General features: G+C 43.5%; 1 protein-coding gene across 1 annotated transcript in view; it reads left to right on the top strand.

Annotated features, from left to right (window-relative positions):
- Positions 1-27,158, top strand: part of LOC122941326 (gastrula zinc finger protein XlCGF66.1-like) — a 140,842-nt gene that overhangs the window by 75,567 nt on the left and 38,117 nt on the right. Inside the window, exons 2-7 of the mRNA XM_044298457.1 lie at positions 4,079-4,203; positions 4,310-4,489; positions 4,575-4,698; positions 26,272-26,396; positions 26,503-26,682; positions 26,768-26,891. Of these exons, the coding sequence (XP_044154392.1) occupies positions 4,126-4,203; positions 4,310-4,489; positions 4,575-4,698; positions 26,272-26,396; positions 26,503-26,682; positions 26,768-26,891 (811 nt within the window). The 5' untranslated portion in view covers positions 4,079-4,125. The remainder of the gene's footprint in view (positions 1-4,078; positions 4,204-4,309; positions 4,490-4,574; positions 4,699-26,271; positions 26,397-26,502; positions 26,683-26,767; positions 26,892-27,158) is intronic.

The following is a 27,158-nucleotide window of genomic DNA, read 5'->3' as shown; positions in this document are numbered from 1 at the left end:
GTCAGTTTTACATCGCTGGCAGCGATGTAAAGAGAGCGAGGACTCGGGGAGGGACTGGGAGGAGGAGCTGGGGCCGGCAATAGCGGCGGGGCGGTGCAGTCACTGTACTAAAGGCCCGCCCCGCCGCTCCGGTGTACTAATAAAATATGGCATATTCAATGAATGGTTATTAAATATGCCCCTTTATGCTTAATAGTACCTTAAATCCTTAGCGCTTCAGTAGTATGCAGGCTGGGCGGGCGGCAGCGTAACTCCCTGATGTCACGTGCCTGCGCCGCCTACTTTATGAATGAAGCAGGCGGCGCAGGCAAGTGACGTCAGTGAGTGACGCGCCGCGCCGCGCCGGCTGCCCGGCCTGCCGGCATTGTACTGAAGCGCTTCGGATTTAAGGTACTTTTAGGAATAAAGAGGCATATTTAAAAACTATTAATTGAATAAGACATATGATATTAGTATACAGGAGCGGCGGGGGATCTGTGGATGGCACAGTTATGGGCTGGGAGGGTCTGTGAATGACACATGTATAACAGTGCCATCCACAGATCCCCCCCTGTAACAGTGCCAGCCACAGATCCCCCTGTAACAGTGAAAGCCACAGATCCCCCTGTAACAGTGAAAGCCACAGATCCCCCCATAACAGTGTCTGTCATCCACAGTTCCCCCCTAACAGTGTCCGTCATCCACAGTTCCCCCCTAACAGTGTCCGTCATCCACAGTTCCCCCCTAACAGTGTCCGTCATCCACAGTTCCCCCCTAACAGTGTCCGTCATCCACAGTTCCCCCCATAACAGTGTCCGTCATCCACAGTTCCCCCCATAACAGTGTCCGTCATCCACAGTTCCCCCCCATAACAGTGTCCGTCATCCACAGATCCCCCCATAAGTGTCCGTCATCCACAGATCCCCCCATAACAGTGTCCGTCATCTACAGATCCCCCCATAACAGTGTCCGTCATCCACAGATCCCCCCATAACAGTGTCCGTCATCCACAGATCCCCAGTAATAGTGCCATCCACAGACCACCTAGTTCCAAACCCACAGCACACCTTTTGGTTAAAAATATTTTTTTTCTTATTTTCCTCCCCAAAAACCTAGGTGCGTCTTATACGCCGGTGCGTCTTATACGGCGAAAAATACGGTAATCTTACCTTCTTTTTCCCCGAATCCTCAAAACCCGACAGAAGAACATTTCCATCTCCTAGACGTAAGGGAAACAGTTATCCAATACCTGGCAGCCACTAGGGAATTCAGAAAGGACGATAACCTCCTAATTCAGTTTTCAGGTCAAAACAAGGGGAAGAAGGTTTCCAAAGCCTCTATAGGATGTTGGATAAAGAACACAATATCCTGTTACTCCCAAATGGGCCTTAAAGGGCCGCCGCCTTCTTTTTTTTATTTTTTTTATATCATTTTTATTAGATTTTACCTTTACAAGCATCTAGGTAAACAGGGACAAAATGTCCAGTGTTTCATTGATTACAGGTAATATTATATAACCAAATAGAGATTGATCATTGATTTGAAACATTGAGAAACGTGACAACAGTGAGAAACTCTCCCCCCCCCCCCTTCAATCTTCCCTTTCTCTCATCTCACGACCACTTATTCCACAAAATTTAACCAAACTTTACAGTCCCCAATTATTTTATCAGGAGTTTGCTTAGAGTATTTGCTGTCTTTCTTTTCAGGTACCATTCTGAGTATATAAAGGGTGTCATTATTTCCTTTATTTCCTTATTGTTAAATGCTATTGCAATAAAGACCTCCCATCTACAGAAAAATGTGTCAATGAATCTCCCTTGGTATTGTTCCTTCTCCGTTCTTTCCACGAGAAAACAAGATCTTGTGTGGACAAATACATCTGTCATTGAGGGCGTGTTGGGTTTTAGCCACTCTCTGAATAAGCATCTTTTTGCAGTGAGAAAGAAGAGATGTATAAGCAGAGGCAGTTTTACTTTTTCTGGTTCTACATGAAACAGGACAGTTTCAGAAGTGCAAGGTATTGTTACTTTTAGATGCCGTTTAATCTGGTTCTTAATTAAGGCCCAGAATCTCTTTGTCTCTGGACATGACTATATTCCATGGTAAAGATCGGTGCCGTTTTCCTGACATTTGGGGCACCTTATGATTCTATCTAAGGGAATGTGCCGGAGAGGCAAACTGGAAACCATATATGGCTTTACAGGCCCTTCTAACATGAGAGCCCATTCCACCAGGGCAATGGCCTCTTCCTGGGCTGAAAAAGCTAGTGTATCTCTTGACAAAATTTGTAGGGCTGCTACTTGGTCAAGTACAAATACGTTTATTAAACATTATCGATTAAATGTCTCTGCTTCTACAGACCTGACCTTTGGCCAGACTGTTCTGCAAGCTGTAGCCCACCCTACTGTTATCTGGTAGTTCTCATGTGTAGCCGTCATGGTGGATGAAATGGAAAACCGGAGTTAGACTTATTGGTAATTCTGTTTCCTTGATTCCACCATAACGGCTTGTATAGTCCCTCCCCAAATTATTCTAAAATGGAGTATGAGGTAATACTAAAAAAAATTTTTTAAAAAAATAAGAGGTCAAGGGGTCAATCTCATGTGTAGTCGTCATGGTGGATTCAAGGAAACAGAATTGCGGGTAAGTCTAACTCCGGTTTTCAATAGCTGTTTATTAAAAATTTGGAAGCCCTGTCTCTATGCAGCCTTGAGTTTCTGTAGTGTGCTGTCAAGCAGCTCAGCTGATGGCTCCTTATCTTTGATCTGTGACCTCCTAAACACTCATTATAGCTGAATTCTTCTCTTTCTAATAAGAATGTGGATTAAATAAGTGTTTATGACTTAAAGGGAACCTGTCATGTGGATATTTGATTATAATGTAAGTAATTATATACAATCATTAACTACTAAAAAGTGCCTTAGATGTATTCCCTTACTGGTGTGACAGATGGTTACCTCATAATATACACACAAAGATGCCGCATGCCGTATGCTAATGAGCTGATTCGAGTCCGGCGTGAGGTCATCGAGTCCAGTGTATATTTAATTCAGAGCTATAGCCACTCCCCTGCCCACCTGCTGCTGATTCCTATGGAAACAAACTGTCATTCAGCAGCAGGTAGGCGGGGAGAGTCAGGAGCTCATGAATATTCATGACTCATCATTATCAGCTGGAGCTTTTCAATACAAGATGTTGGCAGATTGACTGGGTCAATTAAAGAAAGTGACCCAGCATTTTGCTGAAAGAATCAGTCACTTATGTTGCCCTTAGTTAGGACACCATAAAACTGGTGACAGGTTCCCTTTAAGAAATTTAGGGATAATGTTTATTAGATGACTGGCACAATATAAAAGTACCATTCACACAGCTAGGCAAACAGTTAACCCTTTGTGAAAAACAGCTTAATATGTTTAATAAAGACCAATTTAAAAGTTATTTTAGGTGCAAATGAGTAAAATACATAAATAAAAAAAATGCCCTTGAAGGTGTACATAGCTTGTAATAAAGTTTTCCATAGTGTCTATGTAATAGAATTGTCTAGCTTTCAAAATCTGCAACCCAAAACCCACTTATTTATCGCAATTTACAATTTACCCTGAATACCAGTATAGTATATCTTCCATGTACTGTATAATTTAGCTATAATCGCCTGCCTGCATTCAGTGCGCTGCCTGTACTGTTCATAGTGCGCCCTGCCCTGATAAATGGCAGGAAAAGTCTAAGGCATATTGGTACACCATAGACTTTTTCCAGGGTGCGGGTGCCCACAGAGAGGGCTCTGAGTGCTGCCTCTGGCACCCGTGCCATAGGTTTGCCACCACTGGTCTATAGTAATCATGTGACACACATACGGGCATCACCACCATAGCCAGTAATTTGCTGAGGGTCATTTGAAGGTACAACGGTGCTTTGTCCTCAAACATGGTACTGCATTGACAAGTTATTCAACTAATGTTCCCGTCCATATATAAAAGGAGAAAACACAACATCTATACTTTAATATTTGTTCAGATCTTGGTTAATTGTATTATTTTCACATAGGATTTTTTTTGTTTTCTTGTTTTTTACATTGTATTATCTTCTTGTCATTCAGATCAGTGGTTATCGTCTATCATTTTCCTGATTGTGGAAGGATTAAGGATGGATAGGGAGAGGAAGATGATTGCAGAGAGGATACTAAACCTTGCCCGAGAGATTCTCCTTCATCTTACTGGAGAGGTGAGGGATTCCGGAAAGGACCTCAAATTATATCATTGTTTTCTATGTTACATGGATATGCCTGAAGAGTTTAGGAGTATTCATTAATGTGTCCCTCAATAAGTAGGATTGCACAGTAGTGAAGAAGACAACTAGTGAGAGCTGTCAGGCCCCTGTGTCTGAAGGATGGGGAAGAATCCTGAGCACAAGCACAGAGCCTCCACCTCACTCCCTATTACAAGGGGAAATTAATGACCAGAAGATCAGAGAACTCGCCAGTAAGATCACAGAGCTTCTGACTGGAGAGGTGAGCACTACTGGGAATTCTTACACATTGTATGGTAACACCATGGGAGTTGTCTGGTTGGTGACTGTATCATTGTGTGTGTCAGGTTCCTATAAGGTGTCATGATTTCACTGTCTATTTCTCCATGGAGGAGTGGGAGTATTTAAAAAGACACAAGGATCTATACAAGGACATCATGATGGAGGACCACCGGCCCCGTACATCACCAGGTAGAAGACAATTATAAATACTACCATCCTTTAAATATTTGTATCCCATGAATTAATTCAGTCGCTAAAGTTTCTTACAGTTAGATCTATTAGGAGAAAAAAAAAGAGATTCTTTGGAGGATGGACAGATAGTGCTATGAGGAATGCTGGTGACTAGGGAGCAAAATATGATAGACACGTATCACTTTCTAAAGTCAGACATTGTTACCAGAGAGGATACCGTATGTGGATTCCATCAATCTTCGGATCCTTTACATGGGCAGATATCTGCCTGGTGATGAACACTGATCAATAATATAGCAAGTTGATTGTGACACGTTTAACCCCTTAACCCCTTAAGGACACAGCCTTTTTACACCTTAGGACCAGGCCATTTTTTGCAAATCTGACCAGTGTCACTATAAGTGCTGATAACTTTAAAACGCTTTGACTTATCCAGGCCGTTCTGAGATTGTTTTTTCGTCACATATTGTACTTCATGACACTGGTAAAATGAAGTTAAAAAAAATATTTTTTTTGCACCAAAAAATACCTAATTTAACAAAAATTTGGAAAAATTAGCAAATTTCAAAGTTTCAGTTTCTCTACTTCTGTAATACATAGTAATACCCCTAAAAATTGTGATGCCTTTACATTCCCCATATGTCTACTTCATGTTTGAATTATTTTGGGAATGATATTTTATTTTTTGGGGATGTTACAAGGCTTAGAAGTTTAGAAGCAAATCTTGAAATTTTTCAGAAATTTACAAAAACCCAATTTTTAGGGACCACTACAGCTCTGAAGTCACTTTGCGAGGCTTACATAATAGAAACCACCCAAAAATGACCCCATTCTATAAACAACACCCCTCAAGGTATTCAAAACTGATTTTACAAACTTCGTTAACCCTTTAGGTGTTGCACAAGAGTTATTGGCAAATGGGGATGAAATTTGAGAATTTCATTTTTTTGGCTAATTTTCCATTTTAACCCATTTTTTCCACTAACAAAGCAAGGGTTAACAGCCAAACAAGACTGTATCTTTATTGCCCTGACTCTGCCGTTTACAGAAACACCCCATATGTGGCCGTAAACTACTGTACGGCCACACAGCGGGGCGTAGAGTGAAAGGTGCGCCGTATGGTTTTTGGAAGGCAGGTTTTGCTGGACAGTTTTTTTGACACCATGTCCCATTTGAAGCCCCCCTGATGCACCCCTAGAGTAGAAACTCCATAAAAGTGACCCCATCTAAGAAACTACACCCCTCAAGGTATTCAAAACTGATTTTACAAAGTTTGTTAACCCTTTAGGTGTTGCACAAGATTTAATGGAAAATAGAGATACAATTTCAAAATTTCACTTTTTTGGCAGATTTTCCATTTTAATATTTTTTTTCCAGTTACAAAGCAAGGGTTAACAGCCAAACAAAACTTATTATTTATGGCCCTGATTCTGTAGTTTACAGAAATACCCCGTATGTGGTCGTAAACTGCTGTACGGGCACACGACAGGGCGCAGAAGGAAAGGAATGCCATACGGTTTTTGGAAGGCAGATTTTGCTGGACTGGTTTTATTGACACCATGTCCCATTTGAAGCCCCCCTGATGCACCCCTAGAGTAGAAAATCCAAAAAAGTGACCCCATTTTAGAAACTACGGGATAAGGTGGCAGTTTTGTTGGTACTAGTTTAGGGTACATATGATTTTTGGTTGCTCTATATTACACTTTTTGTGCGGCAAGGTAACAAGAAATAGCTTTTTTGGCACCGTTTTTTTTTTGTTATTTACAACATTCATCTGGCAGGTTAGATCATGTGGTAATTTTATAGAGCAGGTTGTCACGGACGCGGCAATACCTAATATGTATACAATTTTTTTTATTTATGTAAGTTTTACACAATGAATTAATTTTTAAAACAAAAAAAAGTTTTAGTGTCTCCATAGTCTAAGAGACATAGTTTTTTTAGTTTTTGGGCGATTATCTCAAGTAGGGTCTCATTTTTTGCGGGATGAGATTACGGTTTTATTGGCACTATTTTGGGGTGCATATGACTTTTTGATCGCTTGCTGTTACACTTTTTGTGAAGTAAGATGACAAAAAATTGCTTTTTTTACACTGTTTTTTTTTTTTTTACGGTGGTCACCTGAGGGGTTAGGTCATGTGATATTTTTATAGAGACGGTCGATACGGACGCGGCGATACCCAATATGTATACTTTTTTTTATTTATGTAAGTTTTACACAATGATTTCATTTTTGAAACAAAAAAAATCATGTTTTAGTGTTTCCATAGTCTAAGAGCCATAGTTTTTTCAGTTTTGGGGCGATTATCTTGGGTAGGGTATGATTTTTGCGGGATGAGATGACGGTTTGATTGTTACAATTTTGGAGTACATACAACTTTTTTGATCACTTTTATTAACTTTTTGGGGAAGTAAGGTGGGCAAAATTTCAATTTCATCATAGTTTTTAATTTTTTATTTTTATGTCGTTCACCGTTTGGGTAAAGTAACATGACCGTTTTATAGATCAGGTCGTTACGGACGCGACGATACCAAACATGTGTAGGGAATTTCATTTTTTTAATTTTTAATCAGTGATAAATGTGTTTTTTGATTTTTTGCTTTATTTTCACTTTTTTTCACTTTCTTTTTGACCCAGACCCACTTGGTTCTTGAAGATCCAGTGGGTCTGATGTCTGTATAATACAGTACAGTACAATATATAGTACTGTACTGTATTTTACACTTTGTCTGAACAGATCTATGCCTTTCCGCACAGATCTGTTCAGCACCATGGACAGCAGGACGCCTGAGAAGGCGTCCTGTTGCCATGGGAACCTTCCCCGTCTGCTCAGTTATGGTCAGAACTGCGCAGACGGGGAAGGGTAAGGACGGGGCTTGGGGGGCTGCCTGGAGGCTCTCTCCCTCTCCATTCGGAGGGGCTGCAAAGGCACAGCAGCCCCCCGATGGGAGAGGGAGGGAGCTCCCTGCGCTGTTAACCTTTTCCATACAGCGGTCCGTACGGACCGCTGTATGGAAAGGGTTAAACGGCTGACATCGCATCACCGATGTCAGCCGTTTATACCAGGGTGCCAGCAATGTGCTGGCACCCTGGTATACCCACTAGACGCCAACGATTACGCAATGGGAGGCGGGCGGGGGATCGCGATCCCGCCTGCCGCACCGCCCGCACCGCCCGCAACCCTCCCCCTGCACCTCCCACCCGGCAAAAATCACTAAGGGGTGCAGGGGGGAGGGATACAGATATATTTTCGGCATACTAAAGTTTCTGATGCCCGCGGTCAGGGACCGCGGGGATCAGAAACTGCAGAAATCGCAGCAAACCGCAGGTCTGAATTGACCTGCGGTTTGCCGCGATCGCCGACATGGGGGGGTCACGGGACCCCCCGGCGCATTTAGCCTAGGTGCCTGCTCAATGATTTGAGCAGGCACCGGGTTCCGATCACTGCCAGCCGCACGGCAGTGATCAGAAATACACAGGGCGTACATGTACGCCCTGTGTCCTTAAGTACCAGGGCACAAGGGCGTACCTGTACGCCCTATGTCCTTAAGAGGTTAAGAACTCAGCCCTATTTCACCTTAAGGACTTGCCCATTTTTTGCAAATCTGACCAGTTAAAGTGCTGATAACTTTAAAACGCTTTGACTTATCCAGGCTACAGTGGAGCGAACACCTGGATGTTCGGGTTCAAGAAGTTCGGCCGAACTTCCCAGAAATGTTCGGGTTCGGGATCCGAACTCGACCCGAACTTCGCCCCGAACCCCATTGAAGTCAATGGGGACCCGAACACTAAAAAGGCTGTAAAATAGCCCAGGAAAGGGCTAGAGGGCTGCAAAAGGCAGCAAAATGTAGGTAAATCCCCTGCAAACAAGTGTGGATAGGGAAATGAATTAAAATTAAAATAAATTAAAATTAACCAATATCAATTGGAGAGAGGTCTTATGGCAGAGAATCAGGCTTTATGTAACCCACCACTGGAACAGGCCATTGTCAGATATTTTTAGGCCCCGGCACCCAGACAGAGGAGAGGTTCATTCAACTTTGGGTTGCCCTGCAATATAATGGTAAAATGAAAATAAAAAGAGGATTGAATGAGGTAGTGCCCTGGAGTACAATAATATATGGTTAAGGGGAGGTAGTTAATGTCTAATCTGGACAAGGGACGGACAGGTCCTGTGGGATCCATGCCTGGTTCATTTTTATGAACGTCAGCTTGTCCACATTGGCTGTAGACAGGCAGCTGCGTTTGTCTGTAATGACGCCCCCTGCCGTGCTGAATACACGTTCAGACAAAACGCTGGCCACCGGGCAGGCCAGCACCTCCAAGGCATAAAAGGCTAGCTGTGGCCACATGGACAATTTGGAGACCCAGAAGTTGAATGGGGCCGAACCATCAGTCAGTACATGGAGGGGTGTGCACACGTACTGTTCCACCGAGCGCTAAGGAGCATGACGTGATGACGTAGACGTAGTACGTCACGCTCTCCTCTCTCCCCGTGGCTCGGCTACCTCGCTATCCTGCTGCTCTCGGCGTCTCCGCGGCCGTTCCTGCCTCCATGGACCTGGGGTGTATGCTGTTCCCCTAGCCCTTGACTCCGCTTGTTGCCCGGCGCTGTTTATGTCTCCGGCTCTTCTGGTCCGCCTGCCTTTCCCGCCTCGCCTCTGGGACTCAGCTCGTGGGGATTATCTGGAGCGCAGTCGGCTGGCTGGCTCCTCTTGCACCTGGGATCCTGGATTCCTCGACTGCGGGTGCGCTTTCAGACTCTCCGGTTCTTGCCGGTGATAGCGCTCTTCTCCTCTGCTCTGTGTGCCAGGCCTTGATCCCGGTGGTAGGGGTCGATTGTGGTGGCTATAGGAGTGAGGTCGGCTGCTCCGCTTGTCCTGGACATTAGCGTTTTTATCTGGCGGCCACTACTCCCTTTTGCTCTGCCTCCCCTTCAGAGATTCCTGGGATCGAGGGGTCTTCTTTTGGACATCCAGGTGGGATCTTCGTGAACACTCGGTGGTCAAGGAGCGGAAAAAGCTGGTGAGATTGTTCCTGTTTGTTCCTGCATCCATGTTCCTGCTTGTTTCCTCTGGCTTCCCTATGATCTTTTTCCTCCTATACTAACTACTAAAGAACCCAATTAAAAAGAATGAAAGTGCACTAGAGTATACGTAATCTACTTTTTATATGGTTTATTTCTAAGAGAGAATAAGGAGGTGAATACAAATATAAAACATAAAACACATAGAAATATAAAAGGAGCAAAAGAAAAGAAAAGGAGAACAAACAAGAAGAAAGAGGGAAAAAAAAAAATTATAATAAATAACTAAAAAGGAAGAAGAAGTGACACATATACAAAAGGAAAGAAAGAGGCGGAACAAGGAAAGAAAAAAAAAAAAATATAGAGAGCAGGAATAAGGTATGGCTCCCAAAGCCAGTAGGCGCTCGGCTGACCTCTCAAGTCAGAAACCTGGGTCCAAAACTGCTGAAACAACAAAAATAGACCAGTTTCTGAGGTCTCCGAGGGTTAATACCAGGGGCGCACAAAAGGAACCTGTCACAAAAAAAAATGACGATCCGGAGATGACTGAGTTAGAACCACAAAAAGCCTCTAGATACCCCGAAGAGGAAGATGGTATAATGGGGGAAGTTATCCCTAATGACAACTTCTCTCCGTTAGAAGAAATATTGCTAGCGGTTAAACAAAATGGGGATTTAATACAGGCTGTCACAACCCAACTTGGGTTTATCCAAGTTGATGTGGGACTAATAAAAGACGATTTGTCAAAAATGCGAGACAGAGTTAACAACCTTGAGAGTTCCGTTGCCCTGATACAAAATGAATCCCAAAAAATAAATACCGAAGTCTCCACATTTAAATTAGAGTATAACCTTTTGAAGAAAAAGGTGGCGGACCTTGAGGATAGGTCACGAAGATACAATGTGAGAATAATAGGGATTCCAGAGGGTGCGGAAGAGAAGAACCCAACCCAATATATACAGAAGTTAATCTTTGAGAATTTTGGGAAAGATTCGTTTTCCTCTTTTTTTATGATTGAAAGAGCTCATCGGGTCCCAGGGGGTAAACCAATTCCAGGGAGACAACCTCGGACATTTCTTGTTAAGTTATTGACCACAGGGGATAAAGACATCCTTTTGAGAAGGGCGAGGGAATGCTCACCGGTTGTATATAACGGGAATAGATTGGCCTTTTTTCCAGATCTTTCAAAAGATATACAAGAAAAGAGACGCACATTTTTGATTGTCAAAAAGAGGCTAAGAGAAAGGGACATTAAATATTCTCTTATATTCCCAGCAAAATTGCGGATTATTTTTAATGATAAAACTCTTTTTTTTGACACTTCGGAAGAAGCCGCGGACTGGCTTGATCGAAATAATCTATGACTTAACTGTTCTATGATCTGGCGGGAATAATAATTGTTATAAGGGGCTTATCCCCCTAAATTTATTTCTCTTCGCTTCCTAATGGGGGTGGCCGAGTGGGGGGAGTGCGGGAGGGATGGTCATAGGAAAGAAATCTACTACAATACATGGTAGATTACCTGCACGTGGGGGGGGGGGTTGGGGTTGGGGTTGGGCTGTGGTGCGTCAAAATAGGTGTGTTTTTTTTTTTACTTCCTTTGTTGTATCTTTTCCTTTCCATCTCCTTTTTTCCCACTTAACCGCTGTTGATAATGTTGACTAGAATTATTACCTGGAATATACGTGGTTTGGGGGATAGAGGAAAGAGACAAGCGATTTTTGACTTGACTCAGGTCCATTTACCAGCAATAGTATATCTCCTAGAGACCCACCTCACTGAGGAGACCTCTAGGGTGGTCGACAGGGGATGGGCTGCGCACACTTATCATTCTACCTTCTCTAATTACTCGAGAGGTGTTACTGTCTTGATACATAGACTTATTGATTTTGTCTGCGAGGCATCCTCTGTCGACCAACAGGGGAGATTTATTTTTTTATATTGCAGGTTAAGGGGGAGGATATGTATTTTGGCCTTTGTCTATATTCCACCGCCATTTTCCTTTTCGGTCCTTAATTCTTTGGTATTATTTATGGATAAATGGCCAGAGTGTCCAACACTGATTATTGGCGACTTTAACTGTGTCATTGATCCTGTATGTGATAGGGTCTCTACGAGTGCTAGGAGTGACAGTCCGCTCCAGGGGTCTCCCCTGGCACGGTTCTGCCTGGAGGCTGGTTTCGAAGATGCTTGGGAATATTTAGGACAGGGGAAGAGGGCTTTTTCATGCTTTAGTAAAGCAGGTAAATCAATGTCCAGAATAGATCTTGCATTGATAAGTAGTAAACATGTGAAATTGCTAAAGCGAATGAAATATGAAACGAGGTCAATATCGGATCATTCTCCGTTACTACTTGAACTCTGCTTATCTCAGGAAGGATATACATCAAAACCTCCTTTTAGACTAAATCCTCATTGGCTATCAGTTATAAAGACACATGAAATAATTCAAAATGAAATTGTCCGATTCTGGGATAATAACTATGGCTCAGCAAAAATTCAAGTGGTATGGGATACGTTTAAGGCGTATATGAGGGGATTGATGGTTAGTAACATCGCGAACCGAAAAGGAGTATGGGAAAAAACAGAAAAATCTAGAAGAACGTGTAGCACTGGCGACAGAATCCTTTTACACTAATAAGACGGAGCAGAACAGGGAAAATATGCAAAGAGCCACACAAATATATTCTAATTTTTTACTGGACAAGGCCCAACAGAGCCTTTTCTTTAAAGGGCAAAAATATTTTACCGAGTCAGGGCGACCCGGTAAATTCCTGTCCAGAGTAATTTCAAGTCAACAATCTAAAAAATATATAGATAAGGTTCGACTGATTGATGGTAGGATGGTCACTAGACAGGGCCCGGTAGAGAAGGCCTTTGTTGACTATTTCCTTGATTTGTATAAAGCCGAATCTAACATCACAGATGATAAGATAGATTTTTATCTTGACAGGATCATCTTTCCAACTATTACTGAGACACAAAAGAAAGCACTTGAACTAGAGGTCTCAATTCAGGAACTTGAGGGAGCTATTAAATTATGCTCAGCTAACTCCACTCCTGGTTCAGATGGGCTCCCATATGAATTCTATAGTAAATATAGGGATTGTATTCTCCCGAGACTGTTGGAGGTCTTTTCTGAATCAATGGAGGATGGGAAGCTGCCAGACTCAATGATGGAGGCTGTAATAATATTAATTCCAAAAAAAGGCAAGGACCCTTTAGATTTAGAATCTTATAGACCAATCTCACTGCTTAATGCAGATGTAAAGCTTCTTGCGAGGGTCCTGGCTACAAGGCTTTCTAGGGTCATTTCCTCTATTGTCCATCCGGATCAGAGTGGCTTTATTCAAAACAAGGGCACACATCATAATCTACACCGGCTTTTTTCTAATATTCAGGCCCCTGGGGGGACCGCTCGCTCCATCCTGTCGTTGGATGCCTCTAAGGCCTTTGACAGGGTGGAGTGGCGCTTCCTCTGGAAGGTTCTGGCAAGGATGGGCTTTGGGGAAAAGTTTATATGTACTCTTAAGTTATTGTATAGATCTCCAAGGGCAAAATTGAGTCTTAATGGAATCCTGAGTAGTAGTATTGATTTAAAAAGAGGCACGCGGCAGGGCTGTCCATTATCTCCCTTATTATTCGATATTTATATCGAACCCCTTGCGATGGCCATCAGGCAGGATGATCAGGTTAAAGGATTTGGTACGCTAGGAGTACAAGACCGTATCTCCTTATATGCGGATGATGTTCTGTTTTTTATAGACCATACGGAAATCACTCTTCCTAGGATTATTCAAATGGTTAAAGCATTTGGTGAGGTGTCTGGTCTTCTTATAAACTGGGCCAAGACCAGCTTGATGCCAATAGACCCCCTGCCACAGAAAGAGGTTCTTGTGACACAGTTAGACATTGTTGACACTTTTCAATATTTGGGTTTGACTATATCACCTCGGGTTGAAAATTTTGTACAACTCAATTTGATTCCCATAATGGTAAGGACTAGAGCTAAAATAGGGATCTGGCTGAGACTTCCCCTATCCAGAGCTGACCGAGTTTCACTAGTTAAAATGGTGATACTACCACAATTTCTTTATGTCCTCAGGAATACACCTATTTGGATACAAGACAAATATTTTAAACTCATGGAAAGAATACCGTATTTATCGGCGTATAACACGCACTTTTTCCCCCTGAAAATAGGGGGAAAATGATGTATGCGTGTTATACGCCGATATAATGTTAAGAAGCCATGTTTTTACATACCGGAGGTATAACATTAAGACGGCGCAGCGCCTGCCGCAGCTCCCTCCTCATGCGCCGCCTGTCCCAGCTCCCTCTGTCATGCGGCGCCTGCCCCAGCTCACTCTGTCATGCGCCGCCTGCCTGTTCATTCATAAAGTGAGATAAGCAGGCAGGCGGCGCATGAGGAGGGAGCTGGGGCAGGCGGCGCATGAGGAGGGAGCTGGGGCAGGCGGCGCATGAGGAGGGAGCTGGGGCAGGCGGCGCATGAGGAGGGAGCTGGGGCAGGCGGCGCATGAGGAGGGAGCTGGGGCAGGCAGCGCATCAGGAGGGAGCTGAGACAGGCGGCGCATGACCGAGGGAGATGCCGGTCTGCGCCGTCTTAATGTTATACCTCCGGTACTACAGTAAGTACCGTACAGCGCGTCTTCAAGAGATCAGATTGAATGTTTAACAGTTGCGGGGCCCGGTGTATTAGAGTAGAGTCACTGCACCGGGCCCCGCCATGAGTGTCCCCGCCTCCTCTCTCCACACTGATCCATCTGATGGGGGATCTGTAGATGACACTTATGGGGATCTGTGGATGACATAAGTGTCATCCACAGAGCCCCATAAGTGTCATCCTTTTACATTATTTACCTTATAAGTGGTAATAATATTAATAAAAAAAAAGTTCTGAGCTACCCTTTTTTTCCTGAAATTTCCCTCTTAAAATGAAGGTGCGTGTTATACGCCTGTGCGTGTTATACGCCGATAAATACGGTAATTAATGATTTAATATGGGGAAGAAAGCGAGTTCGAATAAAGCTGGAATATTTGTATAAATCTGTGGAGTGCGGGGGTTTAAATCTCCCTTACTTTAAAGGGTACTTTATTGCAGCCCAGTTATTGAGGTGCTATGAATCAGAGAATAGTGCATTGCTGGGGAAGTTGGTAACTAGCCATGCCCATAATAATATTTTTACCTTGTTGGAATCTGGTTTATTAAAGAGTTATGAGTGGGGCTACAGAGAGACCATAAAATTACTCCTGAAAGTGTGGGCTACAACTAGGACATGGTTGAAGGTCAAGGGTTCACTTACATTTACGCCTCTTTGGCATAATCTGTACTTACAAAGGCTAGATGATATTGCAGCTGACACATTTTGGCAGAAGAATAAAATTCTGTATATCTCACAGGTAGTTAAAGATAGAGAAATTAAACCGTTTATAGAGATGACACACAGTATAACAAACCTTTCCTGGTTTAGGTATTTTCAATTGCGCTCAGTACTATCCAGTTTGGATGATAAACTGGTGTTGGATATAGATAATTCGTCTTTTTTGAATGATTGGGTAGGGGGTACACTGTCCAGAATAAAAATTTCAAATATATATAAGTCATTACTTAAGGCACGGTTTAGTGATACACAGTCACCAGGACAAAAAGCGTGGGAGGTGGATTGTCCGAATTTACAAATAGAAGGGTGGGAGAATATTTTTGGGAACCTAGTCTCGCTATCCCAGAACTTCAACCATGTTTTAATACAATTTTATATTTGCCATAGACTATATATTACTCCTTTATGGATGAATAAATGTGGATTAAGAGACACGTCTAACTGCCCCAAATGCGATACCGTAGGAGCGGATTTTCTTCATATGATATGGACTTGTCCAGAACTCACAAACTTCTGGAATACTATAAATAATTGTATTATGTATAAACTAAAAATACGAATCCCTTTTGAACCACAAGTATTCGTGCTTAATGATCTCTCCAAATTAAATAATCATAAGTATCAAAAGATCCTCCTGAGTAGGATATTGATGTTGGCCAGAGTGCTGGTCAGTCGAACCTGGTTTGCTCGATATACTCCAGATATAATTACATGGATAAATCTAATTGCTAAGGTAAAAAATTATGAGAAAATTATGTATAAACAGAGGGAAGCTGAGGAGAAGTGGATTAAGATATGGGGTGGTTGGAGAACTTGATTAGTTGTGTTTAATTTCCTCAATGATAAAGGTCTTATTTTGACGCACCACAGGTAGGGGGGGAGGGGAGGGTTTCTTTAGGGAATTGGGGTTGGGGAGAAATTGTATTTTTTTTTCTTCTATTTGTAATGTTTCGATATATTAATTAATAAAGATAATCAATTTAAAAAAAAAAGAAGTTCGGCCGAACTTCCCGGAAATGTTCATGTTCGGGATCCGAACTCGACCCGAACTTCGCCCCGAACCCCATTGAAGTCAATGGGGACCCGAACACTAAAAAGGCTGTAAAATAGCCCAGGAAAGGGCTAGAGGGCTGCAAAAGGCAGCAAAATGTAGGTAAATCCCCTGCAAACAAGTGTGGATAGGGAAATGAATTAAAATTAAAATAAAATAAATTAAAAATAGCCAATATCAATTGGAGAGAGGTCTTATGGCAGAGAATCAGGCTTTATGTAACCCACCACTGGAACAGGCCATTGTCAGATATTTTTAGGCCCCGGCACCCAGACAGAGGAGAGGTTCATTCAACTTTGGGTTGCCCTGCAATATAATGGTAAAATGAAAATAAAAAGAGGATTGAATGAGGTAGTGCCCTGGAGTACAATAATATATGGTTAAGGGGAGGTAGTTAATGTCTAATCTGGACAAGGGACGGACAGGTCCTGTGGGATCCATGCCTGGTTCATTTTTATGAACGTCAGCTTGTCCACATTGGCTGTAGACAGGCAGCTGCGTTTGTCTGTAATGACGCCCCCTGCCGTGCTGAATACACGTTCAGACAAAACGCTGGCCACCGGGCAGGCCAGCACCTCCAAGGCATAAAAGGCTAGCTGTGGCCACATGGACAATTTGGAGACCCAGAAGTTGAATGGGGTCGAACCATCAGTCAGTACATGGAGGGGTGTGCACACGTACTGTTCCACCATGTTAGTGATATGTTGCCTCCTGCTAACACGTTCCGTATCAGGTGGTGGTGCAGTTAGCTGTGGCGTGTTGACAAAACTTTTCCACATCTCTGCCATGCTAACCCTGCCCTCAGAGGAGCTGGCCGTGACACAGCTGCATTGGCAACCTTTTGCTCCTCCTCTGCCTTCGCCTTGGGCTTCCACTTGTTCCCCTGTGACATTTGGGAATGCTCTCAGTAGCGCGTCTACCAATGTGCGCTTGTACTCGCGCATCTTCCTATCACGCTCCAGTGCAGGAAGTAAGGTGGGCACATTGTCTTTGTACCGGGGATCCAGCAGGGTGGCAACCCAGTAGTCCGCACACGTTAAAATGTGGTCAACTCTGCTGTCGTTGCGCAGGCACTGCAGCATGTAGTCGCTCATGTGTGCCAGGCTGCCCAGAGGTAAGGACAAGCTGTCCTCTGTGGGAGGCGTATCGTCATCGACCTGCGTTTCCCCCCAGCCACGCACCAGCGATGGGCCCGAGCTGCGTTGGGTGCCACCCCGCTGTGAACATGCTTTATCCTCATCCTCCTCCACCTCCTCCTCATCCTCGTCCTCCAGTAGTGGGCCCTGGCTGGCCACATTTGTAACTGGCCTCTGCTGTTGCAAAAAACCTCCCTCTGAGTCACTTTGAAGAGACTGGCCTGAAAGTGCTAAAAATGACCCCTCTTCCTCCTCCTCCTCCTCCTCCTCCTCCTGGGCTACCTCCTCTTCCATCATCGCCCTAAGTGTTTTCTCAAGGAGACATAGAAGTGGTATTGTAACACTGATAATGGTGTCATCTCCACTGGCCATGTTGGTGGAGTACTCAAAACAGCGCAACAGGGCACACAGGTCTCGCATGGAGGCCCAGTCATTGGTGGTGAAGTGGTGCTGTTCCGCAGTGCGACTGACCCGTGTGTGCTGCAGCTGAAACTCCACTATGGCCTGCTGCTGCTCGCACAGTCTGTCCAGCATGTGCAAGGTGGAGTTCCACCTGGTGGGCACGTTGCATATGAGGCGGTGAGCGGGAAGGCCAAAGTTACGCTGTAGCGCAGACAGGCGAGCAGCGGCAGGATGTGAACGCCGGAAGCGCGCAGACGGCCCGCACTTTATGCAGCAGCTCTGACATAATATGTCGGGGTAGTTGTGAATGAACTTCTGCACCACCAAATTCAGCACATGTGCCAGGCAAGGGATGTGCGTCAAACCGGCTAGTCCCAGAGCTGCAACGAGATTTCGCCCATTATCGCACACCACCAGGCCCAGCTTGAGGCTCACCGGCAGCAACCGCTCGTCGGTCTGTTGTTCTATACCCCGCCACAACTCCTGTGCTGTGTGGGGCCTGTCCCCCAAACATATGAGTTTCAGAATGGCCTGCTGACGTTTACCCCGGGCTGTGCTGAAGTTGGTGGTGAAGGTGTGTGGCTGACTGGATGAGCAGGTGGAAGAAGAGGAGGAGGAAGCCGAGTAGGAGGAGGAGGCAAAGAATGTTGCCCTGCGATCCTTGGCGGCGGAAGGACGTGCGCCAAACAGCTCTTCGCCTGGGGCCCAGCAGGCCACTACATTTACCCAGTGTGCAGTTAGGGAGATATAGCGTCCCTGGCCGTGCTTACTGGTCCACAAATCTGTGGTTAGGTGGACCTTGCCACAGATGGCGTTGCGCAGTGCACACTTGATTTTATCAGATACTTGGTTATGCAGGGAAGGCACGGCTCTCTTGGAGAAGTAGTGGCGGCTGGGAACAACATACTGTGGGACAGCAAGTGACATGAGCTGTTTTAAGCTGTCTGTGTCCACCAGCCTGAATGACAGCATTTCATAGGCAGTAGTTTAGAAATGCTGGCATTCAGGGCCAGGGATCGAGGGTGGCTAGGTGGGAATTTACGCTTTCTTTCAAATGTTTGTGAGATGGAGAGCTGAACGCTGCCGTGTGACATGGTTGAGATGCTTGGTGACAGAGGTGGTGGTGTTGGTGGTACATCCTCTGTTTGCTGGGCGGCAGGTGCCAACGTTCCTCCAGAGGCGGAGGAAGAGGCCGAGGCGGCAGCAGCAGAAGAGGCCGAGGCAGCTGCAGCAGAAGAGGTAGCAGTGGGAGCCTGAGTGAGTTCCTTGTTGTTAAGGTGTTTACTCCACTGCAGTTCATGCTTTGCATGCAGGTGCCTGGTCATGCAGGTTGTGCTAAGGTTCAGAACGTTAATGCCTCGCTTCAGGCTCTGATGGCACAGCGTGCAAACCACTCGGGTCTTGTCGTCAGCACATTGTTTGAAGAACTGCTACATTGTTTAAAGTTGCCTTTGGGGTGCTTGGTCCCAGATGACGGTGGCCAGTAGCAGATGGACTCTCTTGGCGGCGGGTGTTCTGCTTTTGCCCACTGCTCCCTCTTTTGCTACGCGGTTGGCTCGGTCTCACCACTGCCTCTTCCTCCAAACTCTGAAAGTCAGTGGCACGACCTTCATTCCATGTGGGGTCTAGGATCTCATCGTCCCCTGCATCGTCTTCCTCCCTGACCTCCTGTTCAGTCTGCACACTGCAGAAAGACGCAGCAGTTGGCACCTGTGTTTCGTCATCATCAGAGACGTGCTGAGGTGGTATTCCCATGTCCTCATCATCAGGAAACATAAGTGGTTGTGCGTCAGTGCATTCTATGTCTTCCACCGCTGGGGAAGGGCTAGGTGGATGCCCTTGGGAAACCCTGCCAGCAGAGTCTTCAAACAGCATAAGAGACTGCTGCATAACTTGAGGCTCAGACAGTTTCCCTGATATGCCTTGGGGTGATGTGACAGACTGATGGGCTTGGTTTTCAGGCGCCATCTGTGTGCTTTCTGCAGAAGACTGGGTGGGAGATAATGTGAACGTGCTGGATCCACTGTCGGCCACCCAAATGACTAATGCCTGTACCTGCTCAGGCCTTACCATCCTTAGAACGGCATTGGGCCCCACCAAATATGGCTGTAAATTCTGGCGGCTACTGGGACCTGAGGTAGTTGGTTCACTAGGACGTGTGGCTGTGGCAGAATGGCCATGTCCTCTCCCAGCACCAGAGGGTCCACTAACACCACCACGACCATGTCCACATCCCTTACTAGATGTTTTCCTCATTGTTACCGTTCACCACAATAAGAAAAAAATTATTTGCCCAATGTATTGAATTCAAATTCAGGCCTTTTTTTACAGGCACCTAACACTATATGGCTATCTATTCAGGTACCGTATTACACTAATAGAGGCACAGCAGTAACGACAGATTTAGCTGAATATAAATTGTAGGCCTAGTATTTAGGTATCCCTTTTACAGACAGAATTAGACTTGGAAATGCACGGTAGCGTGAAGTTATTGAGGATGACCCTATCCGCACCTTCAATGTAATATACCCTTTTATGGATAGATTTAAACTTGGCCTGATACAGCAGAAACCACTGATTTAGGGAATTGCTAAGTTGGGAATTGTATTTCAACCCAGAACAAAAATATATCCTTTGCCAGACAGCAGACAGTATTACAATTGGCTAGCCACAGCTGAAACACCAGATTTAGGGTACTGCTATTTTGGCAATTGTATTTCACCCCTCAATAAAATAGCAAGCACAGCCAAGCACCTGATGTAGGATATAGCAAAAAAAAAAAAAACACACTATTGATGGTTAAATGTATTTGGTGGCAGCTTGTGCTGGCGCACCACAAGACACAAAATGGCCGCCGATCACCCCAGAAAAAAGTGACAGAAAAACGCTCTGGGCAGCCTAAAAACAGTGAGCAATTAAATAGCAGAAGTTGAATGATTCACAGCTGTAGATCGATCACTTCATTAAGTGTTTTTGCTGAGTAAATCCCTGCCTAATCTCGCCCTAACAGCAGCAGCTGCATCCTCTCCCTACACTGATCAGAGCAGAGTGACGTGCGGCGCTACGTGACTCCAGCTTAAATAGAGGCTGGGTCACATGCTGCACTGGCCAATCACAGCCATGCCAATAGCAGGCATGGCTGTGATGGCCTCTTGGGGCAAGTAGTATGACGCTTGTTGACTTGGCTGCTTTGCAGCCTTTCAAAAAGAGCCAAGAAAGCACCGAACACCGAACCCGAACCCCAACCCGGGCTTTTACGAAAATGTTCGGGTTCGGGTCTGTGTCACGGACACCCCAAAATTCGGTACGAACCCGAACTATACAGTTCGGGTTCGCTCACCCCTAATCCAGGCCATTCTGAGATTGTTTGTTTTTTCATCACATATTGTACTTCATGACACTGGTAAAATGAAGTAAAAAAAATCCTTTTTATTTATTAAAAAAATACCAAATTTACCCCAAATTTGTAAAAAATTGCAAATTTCCAAGTTTCAGTTTCTCTACTTCTATAATACATAGTGATACCTCCAAAAATAGTTATTACTTTACATTCCCCATATGTCTACTTCATGTTTGGATCATTTTGGGAATTATATTTTATTTTTTGGGGATGTTACAACGCTTAGAAGTTTAGAAGCAAATCTTGGATTTTTTCTTAAATTTTCAAAAACCCAATTTTTAGGGTTCAGGTCTGAAGTCACTTTGCGAGGCTTACATAATAGAAACGACCCAAAAATGACCCTATTCTATAAACTACACCCCTCAAGGTATTAAAAACTGATTTGACAAACTTTGTTAACTCTTTACATGTTCCACAAGAGTTAATGGCAAATGGTGTTAAAATTTCAGAATTTAGATTTTTTGGCAAATTTTCCATTTTAATCCATTTTTTCCAGTAACAAAGCAAGGGTTAACAGCCAAACAAAATGCAATATTTATTGCCCCGATTTAGTAGTTTGCAGAAACAACCCATATGTGGCCGTAAACTACTGTACGGGCACACAGTAGGGCGTAGAGGGAAAGGTGCGCCGTATGGTTTTTAGAAGGCAGATTTTGCTGGACTTGTTTTTTTGACACCATGTCCCATTTGAAGCCCCCCTGATGCACCCCTAGAGTAAAAACTCCATAAAAGTGACCCCCATCTAAGAAACTACACCCCTCAAGGTATTCAAAACTGATTTTACAAACTTTGTTAACCCTTTAGGTGTTGCACAAGATTTAATGGAAATAGAGATACAATTTCAAAATTTCACTTTTTGGGCAGATATTCCATTTTAATATTTTTTTTACAGTTACAAAGCAAGGGTTAACAGCCAAAAAAAACTCATTATTTATGGCCCTGATTCTGTAGTTTACAGAAACACCCCATCTGTGGTCGTAAACTGCTGTACGGGCACACGGCAGAGCGCAGAAGGAAAGGAATGCCATACGGTTTTTGGAAGGTAGAAACTCCCAAAAAGTTACCCCATTTTAGAAACTACGGGATAGGGTGGCAGTTTTGTTGGTACTAGTTTAGGGTACATATGATTTTTGGTGGCTCTATATCACACTTTTTGTGAGGCAAGATAACAAGAAATGGCTTTTTTCACAGTTTTTTTTGTTATTTACAACATTCATCTGACAGGTTAGATCATGTGGTATTTTTATAGAGCAGGTTGTCACGGACGCGACGATACCTAATATGAATTAAATTTTTTTATTTATGTAATTTTTACACAATGATTTCATTTTTTAAACAAAAAAATAATGTTTTAGTGTCTCCATAGTCTGAGAGCCATAGTTTTTTCAGTTTTGGGGCGATTATCTTAGGTAGGATCTAATTTTTTTGTGGGATGAGATGATGATTTGATTGGCACTATTTTGGCGTACATGCGACTTTTATCACTTTTATTACCTTTTTGGGGAATTACACTGCTATTACAGTTTTTGTGACGTAAGATAACAAAAATAGCTTTTTTTACACAATTTTAATTTTTCTTTTTCTACGGTGGTCACCTGAGGGGTTAGGTCATGTGATATTTTTATAGAGCCAGTCGATACGGACGCGGCAATACCTAATATGTATACTTTATTTTTATTTATGTAAGTTTTACACAATGATTTCATTTTGAAACAAAAAAAATCATGTTTTAGTGTTTCCATAGTCTAAGAGCCATAGTTTTTTCAGTTTTTGGGCGATTATCTTGGGTAGGGTATGATTTTTGTGGGATGAGATGACCGTTTGATTGTTACTATTTTGGCGTACATGCGACTTTTTAAATCACTTTTATTACCTTTTTTTTTTATGGCGTTCACCGTGCGGGGAAAGTAAAATGACCATTTTATAGACCAGGTCGTTACGGACGCGGCAATACCTAATATGTGTAGTGTATTTTTATTTAATTTTTTTATTCTGTGATAAATGTGTTTTTTTTATCTTTACTTTTTTCACTATTTTGTTTTACAATTTTTTTTGACCCAGACCCACTTAGTTCTTGAAGATCCAGTGGGTCTGATGTCTGTATAATACAGTACAGTACACTTTGTCTGAACAGATCTATGCCTTTAGCACAGATCTGTTCAGCACCATGGACAGCAGGATGCCTGAGAAGGCGTCCTGTTGCCATGGGAACCTTCCCCGTCTGCTCAGTTGTGGCCACAACTTCGCAGACGGGGAAGGGTAAGGAGGGGGGCTCCCTACCTCTGTGACCCCATCCGGTCTTGGGGCTGCAAAGGCACAGCAGCCCCCCGGTGGGAGAGAGAGGGAGCTCCCTGACCCTGACAGTTAACCTTTTCCATACAGCGGTCCGTACGGATAGCGGTATGGAAAGGGTTAAACGGGTGACATCTGCACAGATGTCAGCCATTTATACCAGAGTGTCAGCAATGTGCTGACAGTCTGGTATAACCACTGGCCACCAATGAATTTTCAAGAGGAGGCGGGCTCGCAGTAGTGCCGTGGCCTTCTCTCTGCTTTTCCTAGACTGAGTGATAACACGTTTATTGATCAAATGGTCTAGGAGCAGCTCATCCCCATAGAAGTGAATGGGGCTTAGTGTGATACCAAGCACAGCCGCTGTACAAAGTACGGCACTGACAGGAGCGCCTTTGCCTTTTCAAACAGCTGTTTGACCCCCACCAATCGGGAACTGATGACCTATCCTGAGGATAGTTCATCAGTATGAAAATCTTGGAAAACCCTTATAATGTTGGTAGCACATCCCCTGTTTTTAATTCAGGAAAATATTTTATTAGAACAAACTTCATGGGAATATAAAAGCAGTGCTAAGATACATATCATGACTGCAACAATCATATAATCAAGTAAGGCAGTAACTATAAGACTATAAGGATCTTGACACCAAACCATATGCCCGGGAGTATCACAGAAAGTACCTTTATTAAAGGGGTTGTCTGGTTTCCAAAATTAACAACCTATCTTCAGGATAGGTCATCAATATCAGATTGATGGGGGTACAACTCCCAGCAGCCCCGCTGCTCAGCTGTTTGAAGAGAATGCAGTGTATGCCGTTTGAAGAGAACGCAGGTGTAAATACAGATTCTGCATCCTATTCACTTGAATTGGAAGAAGCAGTTCTGCAAGGGGCTCCACTGAAATAATACATAAGAGTCACCCTTGATGGGTGCCACAATGTAGAGGAAAGGAGTCTGATAATGCAGATTTGAGACATTTGAGACATAGGGACATGATATAGATGGCTTCCTAGCTGTCTTACATTTAGAACATTTTCTACACCTAAAACAGGCGTAGAAAATGGTGAATGAGACAGGCCTGCCAGCCCTTCCCTGCCCACGCCATGTCCCCTCCCTTGCGTTACCCTGCAGAGAGATAATTATACCTTTTTTATTTATTAATCATACCTCAAAAAGGTCATGTCAATGTAAACTAATACTAAAGTGAGCACACTATCTTCACTAGTACATAGCTTGAGCTAAGGTAAATGGCCCAGTAGGGACAGTTGTCCTCTTAGGCAATCCCTTGTCAGTGCTAATAAAGCCAAGTTCTCGGTTTCTAGCCAGCCCTTCCATATTGACAGGAATTTGTTTGGACGTTTTCTCTTAACATAGACCCCTCTTTCGAAGCGAAAAACTGTATTCAACCGATTTATATATTCCTGTCTGTTGGGTGGATTACCCGTATCCAATGCTTAGTAATTAAAACCCTCGCCTGGAACAACATAGAGATATGAATACATAGAGATGTTTTATCATCTATTCCAGGAGAATTCAGTTTACCTAACACATAGACTCTGGGGTCATTGGGTAATCTTATGGGAGTCATTACAGCTATGATGTCTCGTATCTCTTCCCAATATTTTCCCAATTTTTGTCAATCCCAAACCATGTTAAGCAGTGTCGCTTCTGTTGAGCCACAACGAGGGCATGTGGAGTCCGGTCGTACACCTATTTTAAATAGAAGTTTGGAGGTTCTATACACTCTGTGTAGCAAGTATAGCTGAGATAGTCTCTGAGATTCGTTCAGTGCAAGAGTAGTAGTTAAAGCCAGAATGTCATTCCATTGTTCTTGAGATATTGTCCCAACATCCTATTCCCATTTTCCCTTTACCACCAAGGGGGTTGAGGGGAGATTGGCGTCAATTATAAATTGATATAATCGAGATGTCAGGCCTTTGGCAGACCTAGCCTCCAGTAATTATTTCCTCACGGGAGGGGAGGCGGCAATTACTATGTCCTTTCAGGGTTCCAGATAATAAAGACGAATTGAAAAATTATTTTAGGCAAAAATGAGTAAAATACTTTAAAAAAAATGCCCTTGAAGGTGTACATAGCTTGTAATAAAGTTTTCCATAGTGTCTATGTAATAGAATTGTCTAGCTTTCAAAATCTGTGATCTGAAAATAAATCAAACAGGTCCTCCTTCAGTTTGTTTAGATTGCTGCAATGACAATTTGTTGTACTGACACACTGCATGCTTATCATGTAACCACTGAGGCCCAGGATAGTCTATAGCAGTGATGGTGAACCTTTTACAGACTGAGTGCCCAAACTGCAACCCCAAACCCACTTATTTATCGCAAGGTGCCAACACAGCAATTTACCCTGAATACCAGTATAGTAAATCTTCCATGTACTGTATCATTTAGCTATAATCGCCTGCCTGCATTTAGTGCGCTGCCTGTACTGTTCATAGTGCGCCCTGCCCTGATAAATGACAGGAAAAGTCTAAGGCATATTGATACACCATAGACTTTTTCCAGGGTGCAGGTGCCCACGGAAAGGGCTCTGAGTGCCGCCTCTGGCACCCGTGCCATAGGTTCGCTACCACTGGTCTATAGTAATCATGTGACACACATACGGGCATCACCACCATAGCCAGTGATTTGCTGAGGGTCATTTAAAGGTACAACGGTGCTTTGTCCTCAAACATGGTACTGCATTGACAAGTTATTCAACGAATGTTCCCGTCCATATATAAAAGGAGAAAACACAACATCTATACTTTAATATTTGTTCAGATCTTGGTTAATTGTATTATTTTCACATAGGATTATTATTATTTTTTTACATTGTATTATCTTCTTGTCATTCAGATCAGTGGTTATCGTCTATAATTTTTCTGATTGTGGAAGGATTAAGGATGGATAGGGAGAGGAAGATGATTGCAGAGAGGATACAAAACCTTGCCCTAGAGATTCTCCTTCATCTTACTGGAGAGGTGAGGGATTCTGGAAAGGACCTCAAATTATATAATTGTTTTCTATGTTACATGGATATGCCTGAAGAGTTTAGGAGTATTCATTAATGTGTCCCTCAATAAGTAGGATTACACAGTAGTGAAGAAGACAACTAGTGAGAGCTGTCAGGCCCCTGTGTCTGAAGGATGGGGAAGAATCCTGAGCACAAGCACAGAGCCTCCACCTCACTCCCTAATACAAGGGGAAATTAATGACCAGAAAATCAGAGAACTCGCCAGTAAGATCACAGAGCTTCTGACTGGAGAGGTGAGCACTACTGGGAATTCTTACACATTGTATGGTAACACCATGGGAGTTGTCTGGTTGGTGACTGTATCATTGTGTGTGTCAGGTTCCTATAAGGTGTCATGATTTCACTGTCTCTTTCTCCATGGAGGAGTGGGAGTATTTAAAAAGACACAAGGATCTATACAAGGACATCATGATGGAGGACCACCGGCCCCGTACATCACCAGGTAGAAGACAAGAATAAATACTACCATCCTTTAAATATTTGTATCCCATGAATTAAATAAGTCATTAAAGTTTCTTACAGTTAGATCTATTAGGAGAACAAAAAAGAGATTCTTTGGAGGATTGATAGATGGTGCTATGAGGAATGCTGATGACCAGGGAGCAAAATATGATAGACAAGTATCACTTTCTAAAGTCAGACATTGTTACCAGAGAGGATACCGTATGTGGAGTCCATCAATCTTCGGATCCCTTACATGGGCAGATAT

Source organism: Bufo gargarizans, chromosome 6 (assembly GCF_014858855.1).
Source record: "Bufo gargarizans isolate SCDJY-AF-19 chromosome 6, ASM1485885v1, whole genome shotgun sequence".
Taxonomy (NCBI): Eukaryota; Metazoa; Chordata; class Amphibia; order Anura; family Bufonidae; genus Bufo; species Bufo gargarizans.
This window is presented reverse-complemented; position numbering and strand designations above follow the sequence as displayed.